This window comes from Fringilla coelebs (genome assembly GCF_963513975.1).
Source record: "Fringilla coelebs genome assembly, chromosome: 5".
NCBI lineage: Eukaryota > Metazoa > Chordata > Aves > Passeriformes > Fringillidae > Fringilla > Fringilla coelebs.
The window spans coordinates 29844946-29862365 of NC_140033.1; the positions used below are offsets into that span (position 1 = coordinate 29844946).

General features: G+C 42.4%; 1 protein-coding gene across 1 annotated transcript in view; it reads right to left on the reverse strand.

Annotated features, from left to right (window-relative positions):
• The window catches only part of NELL2 (neural EGFL like 2), a 134833-nt gene extending 125894 nt beyond the window's left edge, over nt 1-8939 (reverse strand). Inside the window, exons 1-2 of the mRNA XM_084205854.1 lie at nt 8851-8939; nt 8549-8677 (exon numbers count right to left, since the gene is read on the reverse strand). Coding sequence (XP_084061980.1) covers nt 8549-8677; nt 8851-8905 — 184 coding nt within the window. The 5' untranslated portion in view covers nt 8906-8939. The remainder of the gene's footprint in view (nt 1-8548; nt 8678-8850) is intronic.
• Nucleotides 8940-17420: the final 8481 nt, after the last annotated feature.

A 17420-nucleotide genomic window follows, 5' to 3' on the forward strand; every position in this document is an offset into this window, starting at 1 on the left:
CAGAGTATAAACATTGCTCTAACTCTACAACTGTAGGTCTTTTTGTTATTATACTCCATGTTTTCAGAGAAGGAAATAGCCACTCAAATTCCACTAAAAGAGTTCTCAGTTATGGATCGCTAGCAATATTGATTGTAATGGCTCCCTTGGAAACATTACAGTCTATCATAGCAATTTTGGTGCTGCAGAGAATATGTTAATCTGCTAAAAGCCTTTTGAACATTGTGTCTTCGGAAGTCTCTTTCAGTTTACTGGTCCTTTTAGACCATTCCCATTGCTTTAGCACCTTGCAATAGCCCAGAACTGTGAACAGCTGCTCATGAGATGACTCAAGCTAAAAGTCAGTTAGTTCTAAGTTTGTGCGTCTCTCTGAAGTCATCAGCATCACACACACCCCCAAAAACAAAGCATGCAACAAAAAACCAAAAGCAAATAAAATGTTAACAAGTACTAAGAATTTTTCGCTTAAATTTCTTCCATGTTGAAAATGGCTACAGAAATTTTATTCTATCTGAAATATCCAAATGACCATTCATAGTAGGTATTTATTGTGGAAAACATGTCCAGGTAAAAAAAACCTAAAGTACCTTTTCTTATATTTCTCCTCAGATTTTCCTGAGAGGAAATCATTTGGACAATGCCAAGATGGAAAAAAAACAGCATTTCTTAAACATTGAGAGAGGAGTTGAGGCAAAAACAGATGGACAAAAAGAAAGAATCCAACAGCAAAAAATCCTTTTTCACCCCTTATTCAGCTGTACCTTAGTAGTTCAGGTAGGAGAATACAGCTGCTCAGTGGATCTGCACCTTAGTGCAAAACCAAATGGGACAAAATATAAAGAAGAATCACTACAAAGAACTACAGTTTTCCGTGACAGCTATATAAAATTTCAGCCCTTACCACTGGCTTTAAATAACTTATGAACTCAGTGCTGTACATCCCTTAAGACTCCGTGGAAGCAGTGAAGTTAACCATACCTGGAGCTATTTTTCCAAGGTAGCACCTGTATACCCTGGAGGATACAGACTAGAAGAACATAAGCTGGGGAGGAGGGGAGAATAGGAAACCTATTTCCCTCATCTTATAAGCAAAAGTAGAGGAAAAAAATCACACACTGTGGTTGATCTAAAAGGGATGTGTAGGAAATGCTGCTGTCCTTTGTGGCATCTCACCAGAGAATGAGCCATGCTGCAGTGGGGGAAGAAACCATAAAAAAAAAATTAACCTAGCAAGTCTCAGGCACACTTTGTGACTACAAAACTATGCCACAGCAGAAGTAATTACATAAGGGTAGCAAGACCTCATTCTCCCCCATCACTTCCTCTTGCTAATGCATTCCTCCCCCAGCAATATGGAAAGATGCACTTGACAGCTACCCAGAAGGGTCACTGTCCTCTCTCTCAGGGCATATGTGCTGCGTGTGCTGGGTCCTCTGTGGCACACAGGACAGAAGCTGTCCTGCTGTCAACATGACATCTTTTAACTTCAGCCAACACCACTGCCCCCTGCCACACTGCCAGGAGAGGCTGCCAGGTGAGCCATCTGCACCTGCCTGCTCTTGACAGGGATATCAACACGGAGAGAAGCTCTTTGGCCCCACTCCTCCAACCATCAGGTCCCTCCTCACGGCACCAACCAGAGCTCCAGAGCTCTGCCCCACATCCCCACACAGACACCACTGTAATGCATTCCCCTTTCACACATGCCTTAGAGCTGTACATCATACTCATCTTCAGCTTTCCAACAAAATGCCAGCTGGAGCCCTGAGATAATACAAGCCCCAACAAGGATTTTGTACTTGCAATATTCTAGAAGAGCCTCATTGTAAAGGCATGAAGAACAAATGCAATTCTGTCTGCCATTAGTCAGTATGAATCGTTTGGGGCAATCCTGAATGCATAAACAATACATGGTTATTTGCATTAACCTGAACAACCAGACACTCATTTAAAAAAATTTTAGAGATTCATCATTGTCCCAGTAGAAAACAGACCCCCAGTGACTTCAATTTATTGCAGGTATCAGATACATTTTGCTGTGAAAAGCACAGGCTCAAGTCCAGAAGAACACAGTAAAACACAACATTGCTTTAAACTGAGTCACACCCTGCTGATAAAGAAATGCAGGTATTAATTCACTCCAATGGCTGAAGTATCAGAGACTGGAGATGGTAGCTGTTCTACCAAGCCCAGGCAAAGCCACCAAAGTCATGCTGGAATTTAACAGACCGAAAGGTGACAAGAGCCCATATCAAGACACATGGAAAGAGGTGAGAGAAGGAAAAAAAAATCAGGGGAAAAAAAACTAAAAACAAACAATCAAACAAAACCCCAACAAAACAACAACAAAAACACAAGTGGCAAACAACAACAAAAAAAGCAACCCTAAAGGCTTTAAAGGGAATATTTAATCTCTGAGATTATTACCTTGCCCTCCCCAGAAAAAGCTCACTTCAGAAAACCAAGAGAAAACGAAACAAACAAACAAAAAAAAAGGACAACAAAATAACACTTTGTGTAAAATACCTTTCCTTGGGATGAATAATGACAATTTTTAGAGCTGAGCCTAAAACAACTTTGTTGCTTAAGACTTATGTGATAGTAATGCCTAATACACACTCTCAACAACAATATTTATTAGAAACATTCAGCATAAGACAGACGCAATCCCCAAATGCCACAGGCCAAGTTTTATGTCATTCCTTAACATTATTTGTGTCAACTCTGCACTAATGACTACATTCAGAGATTACAAGCTTTTCTTCTCTCCGTTTCTGTATCTGCCATACTTTATGTTCCCATTCACTTTCCATTTCCCCGCCCTACCCTCTACTGCACCATTACAAGCATCAAGATATTTAAGTCTTTCTTCCACAACTTTTTCCCCTTTTCTTTCACAGATAGACCAGCACAACCAGTTAGCAAGCAACACAATCTCCAGTTCTGGGCATATTCATGAATATTCAGTAGAGATAAGTGCATCATAGTTCTCCATGCATTAAAGTTCATGGTTTAGGATGGAAAATTGATGCAGGATCCTACATGCTATCTCCTCTTTTGGGCAGGGTCTTCAAGCAGCAGACACTTCACAAACACCTCCTCTTGCTACAACTACTTCTCCTTCCCAGAAGAGGTTGAGTTCTTCTGGAGCACGGGTATGTCTCAGAGGAGCAGCCAGACCAGCAACAGCAGCCCAGCTGTTCAGGGCTCTCCTGCCCTCCTCCAGCACCCAGCAGCGTTAATCACAATCCTGGCAGTGCCCTGTCACAACAGTTACTGTTTGCACAGGTGCAGAGGTGACTTTAGAAAGTTCCAGAAGTGAAAGGCAGCAAAGGCAAAGCTAATGCTGGCTTTCCAGATACACCAAAACCTTTCTGGCTACCACATTGTCATAGAGCAATTGCTTACATTAGCCATTTCTAACATCAAAAAACCCACCAGTGCATACTGAAATTAAACTTTGATTAAAACTTCTGTCATCTACAGATGATCTCTATGATGGAGGTCCCACATTTTGAGGATTCAGTGCTTTGAGTGATAACAGTTTGCATGCAAGACAATAAAAAAAGCTGCATATAAGTATTCATTCTGCAGCGAGCTAAGACACTTGGCAACATTTACATCCTCATTCCTAGCTGTCTGTTAGCACTCCTCTGGGAGATGCATACAGCTGGAGAAAGGGGATTTCACAGGACTGTAATCCATGCCACTGCAGTCAGCCAGGTTCACCCCTGAAGCTGGCTGATTTTGCCATCAGCAGACATGGGAACACTCATATAATCTCTTGCTTTGGAAGAGTAGTGGGTACAGTAACCTTCTAGCTTCTGGGCAGTGATGAGCAGCTGGGAACAGTAATATTTTCAGCAGGCTCAGCTGGAACCCAGAGAAAGCATCTGCCCACAGTTTCAATGACAGGTGGCAAGGAAAAAGCAGTGTGTGTCGTGAAGCGCACAGGCAATGTAAATCCTATTTCTGTGACAAAAAGTTTACTCATCTCTGCTTTTAGGGCTTTTTCAGCTTCCTTATTTAGTAAGTGTCCAGAGATGACATCATGAGATAAAACAGAGTGAACTTTCCAAAGGGATATAAGATAGTAATATTTTCTTGCTAATATTTTAAATAACACACTAATGATCCAGTCATAAGGCAACAGATAACACATCACTTATACCAAGAAATCTGTTTTAGGGGTGGGGTTTTTTTTCTGACAGCATTCTGTGCCAGCCAGCACCAATTCAAACAACAGTACTGCTGAGTCCTTTTGTTCATCCCACTGACAGATTAAATTATTTTCTGGTGTTTCATAACATATCTTGTGCCCCATTAGAATATACCATATCTTGCCTCTGAAATTGTCCCTCCTCTAAATAAATTCCAAATTCTGCATTCAGATACATAACGTCTCACATTTTCCTGACTGACATGTCCTTTTTATCTTTTCCTTAAATGCATGTTTCTATGTTTGTAGCCATCTGACTGCACACTTCTGTCCACCTTTTGGCCTTCCCTTTGAAGAGAATACACCCCCTTCGACGGGCATATACTGTCATTGCACATCACCTGGCTTCCATTTGTGTTGCCTCCCATCCCTTGATTTACAGTGTACCTTCCACCCCTCTCCATTGGTGCTGGAGGCATTTGGAAGGTGTCTCCATTACTACACACACACACATACTCTTTGGACAAAGACAGTCTGATGAACACTATCTGTTCTCAACAAGACAGACCCAGAAAGACTACTGAAATACTCTAGCTATAAAATACATATAATAGGATTTAAAGGGAGGGTAACAAAATGTTATTGCCTAGTGAAATGCCAGAGACCAAGTTACTCTTGCAGCCCTTCTTCAGATTGTCACACCTCAGAACACCATTTCCTACTGCCGGTTGAAATATCTGGCTTCACTGGGACCTTGCATGAGCTTCATGTTTTATCTCCTAGCACAGGCTTGAGTTAGTCATCCAAAACCCTCCTCATCCTTCAGCCTCTGTTGTTGTAGTTTTGTCTGCTTCTTCAAACTCCCCTGCAGTTACATATGCAACAAGTCCTCTTGAAGCAATATGATTTCCCTATTTGCACAGGAAAGTAGCTACACTGGACTTTCATCTTCACCCATCTCCTCAAATTGCATTAATGCAGTATCCTTACAAAAAAGAACAAGAATGACAATGTGTATTTCTCCAAAAGCCCTTTTTAACTACCTTAATTACACTTCAGTCCACCCATCTGGTTTGGGCTTTACCCAAGTGTCATCCTTGTTTTGCAAAGGGAGGAACAAAGGTGTGGAAAATTTCACCAACTTACATAAACAGTTGCCAACAGAGATATTAGTGACATAGATATTCTGACTTCTGTTCTGCTGCTCTGACCAGCAGAGGAATAATTTTCCTCTCAACATATTTTGACATAGTAATACCTGCTGTTGGCTAGAAAGTGCTGGCAGATGTTCACATACAGCAACACTAACATTTTTGAAGACTTCCTCCTGTTTTCTATTCATAATTGTATCTTCCCACAAGCTACACTGGAACATTTTACAATTACTCTGCAAATCACATTTCCAGAAAAAGAAATCCCTGCAGCCAACTAGACAAAGATTACAGTGGCACTCTGTTGCTACCATTCATGACAACCAAGGAGCACCAGACACCTAAAAAGCTTTAGAATCCAGCACCTAAATCTGCTCAAGTCAAGTACACACACACAAAAAAAAAAAAAAAGTCCAAGTAACAGCAGATTTCAAATGGCTAACATTATTTCTAAATCATGGCATAACACAAGACTGCATGAGTATAATCTAAATTATCTTGACTAAAATTATTTAAAGAGTAACTGCTTACTGCCTTCTATGACCTAGAAATACAAGTACCTTTGAAAAGTCACTTACACAAGGGAGAATTTGCCAGAACAGCCAATCAGATGCTAAACCCCTATATTGAAAATTGATGCTACATCTAATTAAGCAGTCAAAACTGACTTTTTGCCTAGAAACTGAGAGACTATTCTCCTTTAACTATATATATAATTTTCCCATCATACATCTTTAATTGTCTATTACCTGTTGGCAGTTCAACATGCCACATTCATCATTTCCTTCTAAAATAGAGAACAGCATTTAGGACTTCTGAATGGTTTAAGCTTATGTAAAGTAAGGCTTTAGAGAATGCAGTCTATCAAAAAGGCAACATACTAAATTGTTATAAATACGTATATGATAGGAGAAAAGATTCACTATCCAAAGAAACCAAGAGGGAAAGGAAGGATGGATCACAAGTTGGAGCTTCCAGAGTAAGTTCACAGATCATTCAAAATAAATTGCATAATTCTCACAAAATCTTTTCTATCTAGGACTAAGGCTTCAGCTGGAATAAGGAAAAACCCACATAGACAAACCAAATTTCAAGGCATTACACACACATATTTGAAATTCACATGCTGCACATACATACATTAAGAGGCACACATTGCAGCAGTGTTCCCAGAGGGTGAGTTCTAAGAGCAGAAAAAAAATGACTAAGTGGACCCAGTAGTCTGATCAAGGAAGGAAATTTCTCTACTTCTAAATCCAAGTTCAAAAATGAAAATCTCTCTGCTCAGTAAGGACCCCGTTTACTATAAGAAAATCAGTAGTCATCTTATGCAGTAGCAGGGAAAATTATCTCCAGTCCTGTAGGGCATTAAAGACTTCCTAAGGGACACTGAGTGATTTCAACCACCATTTAGAAACAAGTGTTTTCATCCTTGTTATTCCTCCGATTGTTCTCAACAAAATAAAAAGGCTGCTGGGAAAATTTAAAACTCCTGTCTTTTTTTGTTACAAATAAACTGCTAACTCATTTGGGAACTATGTACACTTGTTATTGCAAAGAACGAGGGAAAAACTTGAAAAAAAGTAATTCTTTAGGAACCCAGTAATTTTTTTGTCCTGACACTGGGAAAATATACCAGCAAGTCTTATTCTTCCAAATCTCAAATCCTGCTACCACTGAAGACAAAGTGAGTCTTAACTTCCCCCCAATCCACTCACTATAGCACAATGGGGCTTCAACTCAGAACCATGCCTTAAAAATGACATCTATTTTAGAACACAACACCAATCCCACTGGCACACAAATGCATTGCCATGCTAAGCAGTCACCCCCTTCCCAGAGGTCTCTGCTCTGCAGCAGCAAGCCCATCACAGATGTTTAAAGCCAGCATGTGCCAGTGTTTCTTAACACACATGCCCATGTGTCTCCACATTCATGTCCATAGTGACACATGCTGGCAGCTCCAGGGAAGAACACCGCTAGAGAGGTCACCTTAAAAAACAACAACAACAAAAAAGCCTTTGGCAACTATTAGCTTCCTGATAAATTATCTCATTAATGCACACATGAAATAGAAATTCCCTTTTCAGATCTTATCTCCCTTGGATCATGACTCTTCTGTACGTGAAACACAGCCTCTTGCCTGTTGCACTAGAAACATCTTCAGAGCCAAGCTAAACTCCTGGCATGACACAAGACACCAACAATGAAGTTCCCCTACCCTGGAAGCGCAAGCTGAGGTGGAGATTTGCTTGCTTTTCATCAGATGTTGAGCCACATTCCTTCTTCTTGCTTAGTCATAGATTCTAAGGAGCATTTAATCATCTTTCAGAGAAGAGACTTGCCTCCAAAGGCCAGCTTTAGGCTTTTTTTTGTTGTTGTTTAATTAAGATAGACTTGGGTTTTTTCCCCTAAAAATATTGATTCCAGCTTCATTTAACATATCAGTATGTCATTAAAGTGTAATTCAAAAACACACTGACAGTGAGCAAGGGTATGGAACATAACCAATGCCAATATATTCAACAACATATTGAGTGTTATTTTACAGTCTTTTATGAAGTACAATAGAAGAAAGTTTAATAATTTTTAATAATCTCTAATAGAACTCCTAAATGTATTTTTGGAAGAGGGAAGACTACTATTTTGTTTCTATTCCTACTATTAACAAAGAAACAACCACAAGCCCTAAAAGAGACCAAAACTCATTCATTGTTTCTCAGGAGGGGTATGTCACAGAAGCTCCAAAGGGCCACTTCCTTTGGCAAAAAAAAGGTTGTTCTTATTTCAAGCCATCTGCCTCCCTCCTCCGGGGCACTTCATTTCAACATTTTGCTCGACTCACATAAAACTTTCAGTGAGGTTTTCCTTAGCTGGAACTGGGATATGTTTAGCGTTTCCCAAGTAAAGCAGTAGAGTGGGTGGTGCTATTATTCATCACCGCACCCCACGACTCACAAACATGCCATCTGCCATCCCCGTTCCTGCTGTACTTTAATTAAGCGTCTACCAGTCAAAGAAAAAAAAAATGGGGTGAGAGAAAAAAAATTTATGAAATAATGGGAGGAGAGCGGTAAAGAAGAGTGGAAGAAAAGCGAGCAGGAAGGGAAGATACGGAATCCCGAGGTCTCAAAGCGAGCAAACCTCTGGCGGTGGGGGGAGCTGGGGGGACGCGCCCCGTGCGCGGTACCGGGGGCCGATGGCCACGGCCGGAGTTGCGGGACCGGGGCGGCCGTACCTGTGAAGAGGAAGGCTTTGCTCCCGTTGTGCAGCCCCGGCACCTGGCGCACGCCCTCCGTGGAGCCTCCCAGCTGTAGCTCGGACAGCACGTCGATCTGCAGCGAGGGGTCCACGCCAAAGCCTGAAACTGACCAGAAAGTGCCGTCAACCACCCGCCGACACAGCAACTTCCCGAGCATCCCCCCAGCAGCTCCGTCGCTCTCCGCACCTGCGGCTGCCCAGGGGCCAGAGCATCGCCGCTGCGAAGCTCCGCCGGCCCCGCTCCCGGGTACTCTCCCGGCGGGTCCAGCATCCGCCTACCTGGCCCCAGGCAGAGGAGAAGGCAGAGCGTGCTCAAGAGGATGCCCGACTCCATGGTACGGCGATGCGCTCAGTCCATAGTCCCCCCCCTCCGGCTGCTGCGAGCGAAGAGCCTCCGGGGCACAGGCTGGGTCCCTCCCCGCCTCTCACCGAGCGGCGCGGACCCCGCGCCGCCCCGCAGCGCGCATCACGGCGGGCGCCGCGCCGCCCCGCCGCCGGCCGGAGCACACAAAGGCGAGGGTGGGGGCGTGCGGGCAGCGCAGCCCTCCGCCCGCGGGCAGACAATGGGGAAGCCCGGCGGAGCCTCCCGCCGCCGCCGCCGTGCGAGCGAGGCCGCGGCAGCCGGAGGCGGCGCGCCCGTGTCCCGCAGCTCCCGGCCCGCCGCCGCCAGGCGCAGCCCCTCCGCTGGAGAGCAGCCGCAGCCTCCGCCCGGATCCCAGGGCAGCGCCGCTCTCCTCCCCGCCGTCCAGCGGGGACAGCGGCGGCGGCGGGAGGGGCCGCCGGTTTATGCCACGGCCACAGGAGCCGCCCACCGCCTCCGCCGGGCCGGGCAGGGCTGGGCTGGGCAGGGCCGGGGGAGGCGCCGCCGCGCCGCCCCGTCCGCCGGGGAGCGCCGGGCGCGGCGGGCAGCGGGAGCCGCCTTGGGGGTTCCGCTGGGAACTTTGAGGGGAAGCGGCGGGGAGGGCCGGCGTGCCCCCGGCTGGCAGCGGCCGATCGGCGCGGGCGGGGACCCTCGGGGCGCTCTCCTGCCTGTCGGCAGTTCTCGTCTGCCTGTGCTGAAGTCACCGCTTGGTTCCCGTCCCGAGGTGGTGTCGTCCGGGGTCTGGCGAAGCCTCCGGTCTTTGAGCATGAATAAAAATAATTTGGGAAAGGTGGGGGGGAAGGGAAGAAATCAGGACGTTTGCACTAGCTGACTGAGATGGGAATGTGAAGAGCTGGCACGGGGCTGACAACGGCAGGTTCATTTGCCCTGTCGTAGAGGACGATTCTATACAGCGGTCCTGTCCTCTTTAACAAACCCTCCTCCCGCCCCAGCAAGTGACATTTCTGTGCCGTACTTTGTGTGCTTATAAAGGGTGCTAAGAATAGGCTTATTCTTCCCTTCCCTTTCATAGACTCCCAATGTGCAGGGCAGAAATCTCTTGTTGCCAGTTTGTCAAATTCTGCAGGATGAAGGACTGGAGGGTTACTTCTTTTTCCCCTAATTTCATATGCATAAGACCCTGACGTCGCCTGGTGATTCCAGTATTGTATATTGACCACCCCCAAGTTCTTCCTCTATGGTCTTTGCAAATTATAAAATCTTTACAAGTAACCTTTCACATTTTTCTCAACAATAACTATGAAGGCTGAAAGAGAAAGAGGTTCTTTCCCTCGGGTTCCCTCCGCCAAGACAGCCATGGGAGTCCATGGTAAATCTCCTTTGTGGTTTAAATTAACCAACTGAGATACTAAGCACCATACTAAGCCAACACCCTCTTCCTTATAAGAAAGAAAAAAAAGAGGGAGAGAGGAGTGTCTATACATGAAGGTGGGAAATGCAGTCCATCCCTCACCCAAATCCAGAGCATAGGCATTAGAGTTCAGTTCCAGTGTGCCCAACATGCATGTCACCCTCAGAAGGGCTACAGGCTTCACCTCCAGTTGGTGAAGCCATTACAGCCACTTCACATTGCCACTGGTCTGAAAACAAACCAAAAATAAAGGAATCCTGCTGCTGGTACCACCTGTGTAAGTGGTCACACAGCATCCCTGGTGTTGCATCTTGCATAGTTATCAGTGACATCCCACCCTCATGCCAATCAGCCTAGCACCTCTTCTGCACCAAAGCTTTGTCTCCAGCCTGTTGCTGACATGGAACTGTGCTTCCAAACTCATGAAACCCACTGGCTGCCAAAGCAGTCTCAACAAAGGTTTCCTTGGTAGAGTTAACAGGCGACAGCCACAATCACTGATTGTTTTCATGCTATTTCAATCACATTGGTTACAGATAAGTCAGCCAGAAGCAATTAATTTGTGAAGAAATAGGTTCAATATCTAGAACAATAATGGAGCATAATGAGCCCTGCTGCCAGCTGGGTCTGGCATACAAGTGAACAAACCAAAAGAGGCAAGCATCAGCCTGAAGTCCTTTGCACTGCCAGCAGACAGTGACATTCTCCATTTGCTGCGGCTGCCAAAGCAACATGAGCATGTAAATCAGGGGAAACCCATCCCTTTAATAATCTACTTCTTTCTCAAAAGATCTCTAAGGAGTGGCCACTCAATTCACATATATGAGAAATCACTCAAAACATCATCCAAGCTGCTTTACCTATTCCCCCAGACCTATGTGGAGCCCATGGCAGACATTATACACATTACATGGAGCTGTGTTTCTGCTGTGTGAAATGTCAATAGTGACAGTATTCAGCTAACCAAAAGGTAAGTGAGCAGAAATAGGAGGATTTCTACCAACACAAGGAATATTATATTGATGATTAAATGGTTCAAATATTTTCCTAGCCATGGAATCACTTTCTGATCACTCTAAAAACACAGTTTCACAGGTTTTTGGGGGCATGTCCCTTCTTAAATTTGAATAATTTAGAAATACCTGAAAGAAAATGGGTTTTATCATTTTGGATGGTTGAAATGCTGTTCCTTTTGATAGAAACTATGTGTTTTAGCCAAGAGAACTACAAACACTTCATACTGAGGCTCACCATAATCTAGTCCACACAGGGAAAGGGCAACAGACCTAAGAAAATGGTGGAGCATATGTCTCTAATAACCATGCAGCAGAGAAAGTGTTTTCTATGTTAAGTTTCTGTCTAAAGAAGCCCATTTCAGATACCAACCTTTATATATCTCAGCACTTTTCAAGGCTCTCCAAAGACTAGATGTCTTAGAGTTTGTTTGGGTTTTGTTTGGCTTTGGGACATTTTTGGTGATTGATGAGGGGGTTTTTGAGTTGGTTTGGGGGTTTTTGTTGGTTTGTTTGGTTTGGTTTTTGATGAGCTAAGATGATTTTAACCCCTACAAATGCTCAAGGTGATATTACTCAAGGAGACATCTGTAGAAGACAAGAGTAATCTTTTGCACTTTCTATTCTTCTCCTGGGGCTTTCTTTGAAATACCACCTGGTCACAGGTATTACTACATGTACATTAAAGCAACTTTCTCTTTACAAAACCTCTTGGATGAAGTGGCATCCTGTAACCCCACAGCGATGGACGTGTCAACAATAACACACATTTTGTCCAAGTGTAAGCAAAAAGGCTTCTTGAGGAGACAACCCTGGAATCAGTCACCATATCTTATATTTACAGCAATTTTCATATCAAATGAAGAAATTAGGCATGTGTTACAATCCCCAAATTCATGAATGGTTTCATTGCTGAGGGAATTTCATATTTATTATGCACATATTAATTTCAATCATATTAATTACACTCATATTAATTGCACTCATACTAATTATATTGTAATAAACTGAACCAAGTAGAGCTCTTAAAGCATGCAGAAGCCAATCCTACACCAGAAAAGCATTACCTCTCTTACTGCAGCTTATGTGGGTCTATTTATTTTTAAAGAAAAACATGAATATTTTATTCACAGTAGTTTTATCCATGTATTTCTATGCTGGAATCGAGATAGTCCATGTGAATTTAAGAAATACATAAGGAATTGTCACTGACCTACTTATAAAACACTGATGCAACTTTTTTCTGAGAGTATATTGCAAAACACAGAGTTGTTTACTCAACACTATAATAGTGCTTTAATGCAGCTTTTATACAAAAAATATTCGTAAAACATGATGTTCCATAATTAATACTTTTTGAAGTGGAACAAGAAGTATAGTCTGTTGTCACAGAGAAGCAGCTTTTTAATTTGAGTAAATTCGATACTGCTGGGCTTGAGGACTTTTTATTAGTTACAGTCAGGGAAAATGCAAGAGGCAAATTATGTTGCAGCACTTTCTGCTAATACCCTTAAATGTGGACTTCTGTCTTGACTGTTATATCATTATGATCCTCATTTTCTGTCTATGAAAACAGTCATATGTAAAAGTGGTGCAGTTGTTGAGTGATGTGTAAAATGCCACGAGGGACTAAAATGAGACCACCATACCCATTTTCACTTGTTTTCTAAATGATGGCTTCAACAGTAAAGAACAAACTCAGATGCTGCTTTTGAAGAAACCCCAGTTGTTTATCAGATAGTTTTTTCTTGCCAGCTTCCTGACCAGATCTGTGAACTTCTTTTGCGCTCCCCTCTCCCTTCAGCACATATCCCCTTATATTTGTATCTGTAAAGCACAGAAGACTGTGCAGAGTCTTCTTTTCCCAATTCCCCAGATGCTTTCTGCCCTTTAGCAAAGTCCTCTCACACAGGTGCTCTCTCTTTCCCTCCTTCTCACACACAAACTAGCATGCACAGCAACTGCTTTGCTCATCTTCTCCTTGCAATATTTTATTCTTGCAGCCCCCCTGAGGTGAGAGATAGTACCAGTATTAGCATCCTGCACACTGCAGGCTACACTCTGCCTTTCTGACCAGAACAACTTGGGATTAAAATCCAGCACTTGGCAAAGCCCCAGCAGAGACTGACAAACTGAGTGAGCTACACACCCAACAACGACAGCATCAGCCCTGCTAAAAAGCTTTGGCATCAAAGGCATCCCTCTCAAGCATGCATCAGCTGAGGAGACATCACCCAATTTTAGCTACAGTTATGAATGTTTCATACTGATTTGATATCGCCCCACTTGTAATTGCAAAATTTACTTGCTATCAAAAATAGAGCTGTGAAACAAAGAGTATATTTAAGGAACACACCTTTAGTCTCTGAATGCTTCATGTCTTCCTGGGGTTTTATACCATCTTCACTTGATTATGCTTCACACCTTGAGCCTAAGGTTTCAGCTTTGGTGAGTGGACTGGTGCAGTCAGCAGTGGAGAAGCAGCGCTAGGCGTGGTGGAAATCACAAGACTGTTGTACAGCCACATTCTTCTGAGTGCAGAAGGAGAAATGGAGGCAATTACATTAATGAGAGGTAGAAATAAAGGTATTTTTCAGTATTCCCAAAGTTTCTTGTTTGATTCAAGGGCAAGGAAGAAAGTCTGAAAGTGTTGGTTGTGCTGTCTTTTCCCTAAATTTGAACTTAGACTCTTCCGAGCTGCAAGGTCCCCACATTAACCTTCCTTGCTGAAGTCTTGTTTTTTCTACTAGCTTTATTTTCTTCCTACAAGAGAGTGCACATCCCTTTGATGTAAGGTAGAAGTGATAGACTGCCCTGCTGGCAGCCTTCACACATTATGATGCCTAAAAATGTCTTTTCATAGAAAATGTCAGCTAGGATTGCTGGCATTGTATTTGGCACATGGAACCATATGAAATAAGAAGAGGGTAGTTCACAATCAAGGTTTAATTATCTCAGTTCTGTCTGTCCAGATCACAATAACAACTAAGCAAGATTAGAGTTAAATTACCTTGACCTAACTGTGCTCTGTGCTTTGATTATTTTCTCATCTGAAGTATTATCCCCTATTAAAAAATGAATCAGCATATCCATCAGAGATATTTATGATAACAAAACTGGCATGAAAAGACTTTAATATGGTATGCTTTATTTCTGGAATAGAGAAAAATATCTATGCAGCCCTCACTACAGCCAGATATGGTTGGAGTATGAGTCCCTTAAAGAAGATGGGTGTAATTTCACTCCACCACCTAATATAATAAGATAATTCCATCTACAATTCCATCTAAAATTGGGAGAGTATTCCTGGTAATAGAAGACTTTCTGTAGAAAGCAAAGGGAAAACACCATCCAGTATCTGAGAATCAAATTAGAACAAATTGATACTTGACAGCAGAATTTTTAATGACCGCAAGAGGCTCAAGGAATCCTCACGGCATTCTCTCTTTTATTGCCATTAAAAGAAGATGCTATTTTAGAGAACACAGGTTTGTGATTGACTATACACACTGGTGAATATTTTTTCAGCTTTAAGTCAAGGTCAGAGTCAGTGGAGAGATTTCAGACAACTTTGGATCAGGGACCAAATCCAGACCCTGTCCCAAGACATCAACCCCATTCCCAGACCCCACTCACTCAGAAAGAGCAAGAGACATTTGTGATGCTGGGCTCTCCATTCCTTTCTGTCTGCTCAAGCTGCCATATCAGCAAATTTGCCAAACCTAACACTGATAGCTTAAAAACATCCAGTCTGCCTGGTGTGTCCTGGGTGGGATTACTGTGGAACAGTCATGACCCATTCAGTTTTCAGTTGAGCTAAGCTAGATTTTGGTGCTTGCATGTAGAGAAAGGAAAAAAACCAGTTTAAAACATGGTCATGACCTCAAAGGTACAATTTTTACATCTCCTAGTATAGTCTAATTACTTCTGCAGTATTGGGACAGAAAGTATCACAGGATCTCTTAAACTGCCTGGCAAGTAATAGGCTTTTCAAACTTGATCTGTACAGTTTTCACACCCAAAGTTATATGTATTAGGCAAATGGAAATAGTTTCAATGATTCTACCAGTCTATCAAATAATTAAAGGTGGTATTGTGTAGTAGCAGTAACAGTATCAAACTCCAATTCTTAAAGGACTTTGGATTTCTCCTGCCTGAGGAGAAAATGTAGAAGAGAGGGAGCAACCTGGGTAGTGGGGAAGGTGTTTACCCACTGGTGCAGACGCCTGAGCCACATCTGGCTCTCCTGCTAGGAGAGCTCTGAAGCCATGTCAGCTCAGGTCCTGCAGGGCTGGGACATGCTGGGTGCCTGCCAGACACCTGCAGGTACTTTATAAGAGCACTGCACTCTGGCAGTGCCTGGAGATTTGTGAACCCTGTGTCGCTGCAGAGACTAAACATGCCCAGTTCCAGGCTCACCAAATCTCCCTGCAGCCAAAGGGAACTCTGACTTGCATCGTTAGGAAGAAGAAATGCACAGCCCACACTTCCTGGGTTAGTCCTACAGGGATAAAAGAAACCCCAATTCCAAAGAGCCAGAACAGTCTGGTAATTAATTTGATACAAAATTCTAAAGTGTAAATGTTACATTATTTTGGCATTGCTTTTTAAACTACAAAATTTAAGTTCTTAATTCATGTAGCAAAATCATTACTGAATATGATACTTAGTAAATTCCATTGTTCAAATTTTTGAACAAACAAGAGGATAAGACAGATTTCTACCTGTTTGTTTTTAAAAATTATCATCCATAGACTCATATTTTAGATCCAATTCCATGTGCCCTGGATAGTAAAAACACATGCAGGGCTAGGATGACCAGGTTCAAGTACCTGCTTCATCTGATTACAACTTATTCTTCATCCTGGTTTGTCTCGATTGCTAGTGAGCACCTAACTCTTGAGTTATTTCTAGGAGAAAATTATTTCATCATAAAACACTTCATTAGCCTAATCTAAGTGGTCTGTTTTTCAGAAATCCAAGCACAAGACATGTCTCATGAACATCACCTGTAGTTTTACTCATTACTTATTCAAGCACACATAACTTTGAGATCGTGTACTTTAACAGGCTTGGGTATGGGAGGCAGGCTGTAATCAGGACAGATGGTGGTCAATGCCTTTGGTACATAACCACTGATGGCAAAACAACTTCAGATGCTGGAAATTCCTTGCCTTCTTGTGTTTGAGTTCAAATAACAGTGTAATCTTGAGAAATAAATTAGTCATGTAAAATAACATCTTCTTGGATGAGGGGAGGAGGATTCATCACAGGTGTGTAAATAGCAAATGTTACAGAGATACAGAAGGGAAGGGTTACTGATGACTGACAAAAAAGTACTAATTTGGGAAGAAATTAAGCAACTGTGAATAAGAATCTCTTGTTATAAGGAAATATCAAAAGATGTCCAATGATTAATTTGTTTAGAGGAAGATAAATGCAAGAGTTAAAATGTGCTACCTAAACCACTGAACAGAATTCAATGTGTGTAGGAGAAACTGACTCTTAGCACACAAATTCTAGATCTGAAAAAAACAAATCCAGTGCTGTAAACACAGCACATGCCATGAATCAAAATGATTAAGCATGAAGAAATACTACATGCAATGGAGTTCATTAACTACTGGATTTGTTTCAGAGAGTATGGTCCCAAGTACAATAATTACTATGAGAATAATTATGATTGATTTACATGAATATTTACCTTGAAGCTGATAGAATTACCAGTCTAGGTGAATGAACTCATATTCAAGATCAATAACTTGAGCAAAATATTAGCATTTTAAGATAAAATATCAGCATTTAAACCAGGTGTTTTTCTCCCAGAGAAATAATTATTTTTTTAAATGTTATTCATGACTTTAGAGTGGAAGCTATTTATAGCCTGGGCTTTAACAGATCTCCACAGTTCAGAACAAAGAAACAAGGGAAGGCATAGTATAATTAAATGGTAAAATTCCAGGAATAATTTTTATCCCCAAAGCATCTTTCAGGAAAGGGTACTCAGTTAAAGCATAGCAAATAAAATGGAAGATTTGACAGGCAAAGTACAACTCATGCAGCAAGTTGAATCTCAGAAAATACACAAAACCAGTCAAAGGCA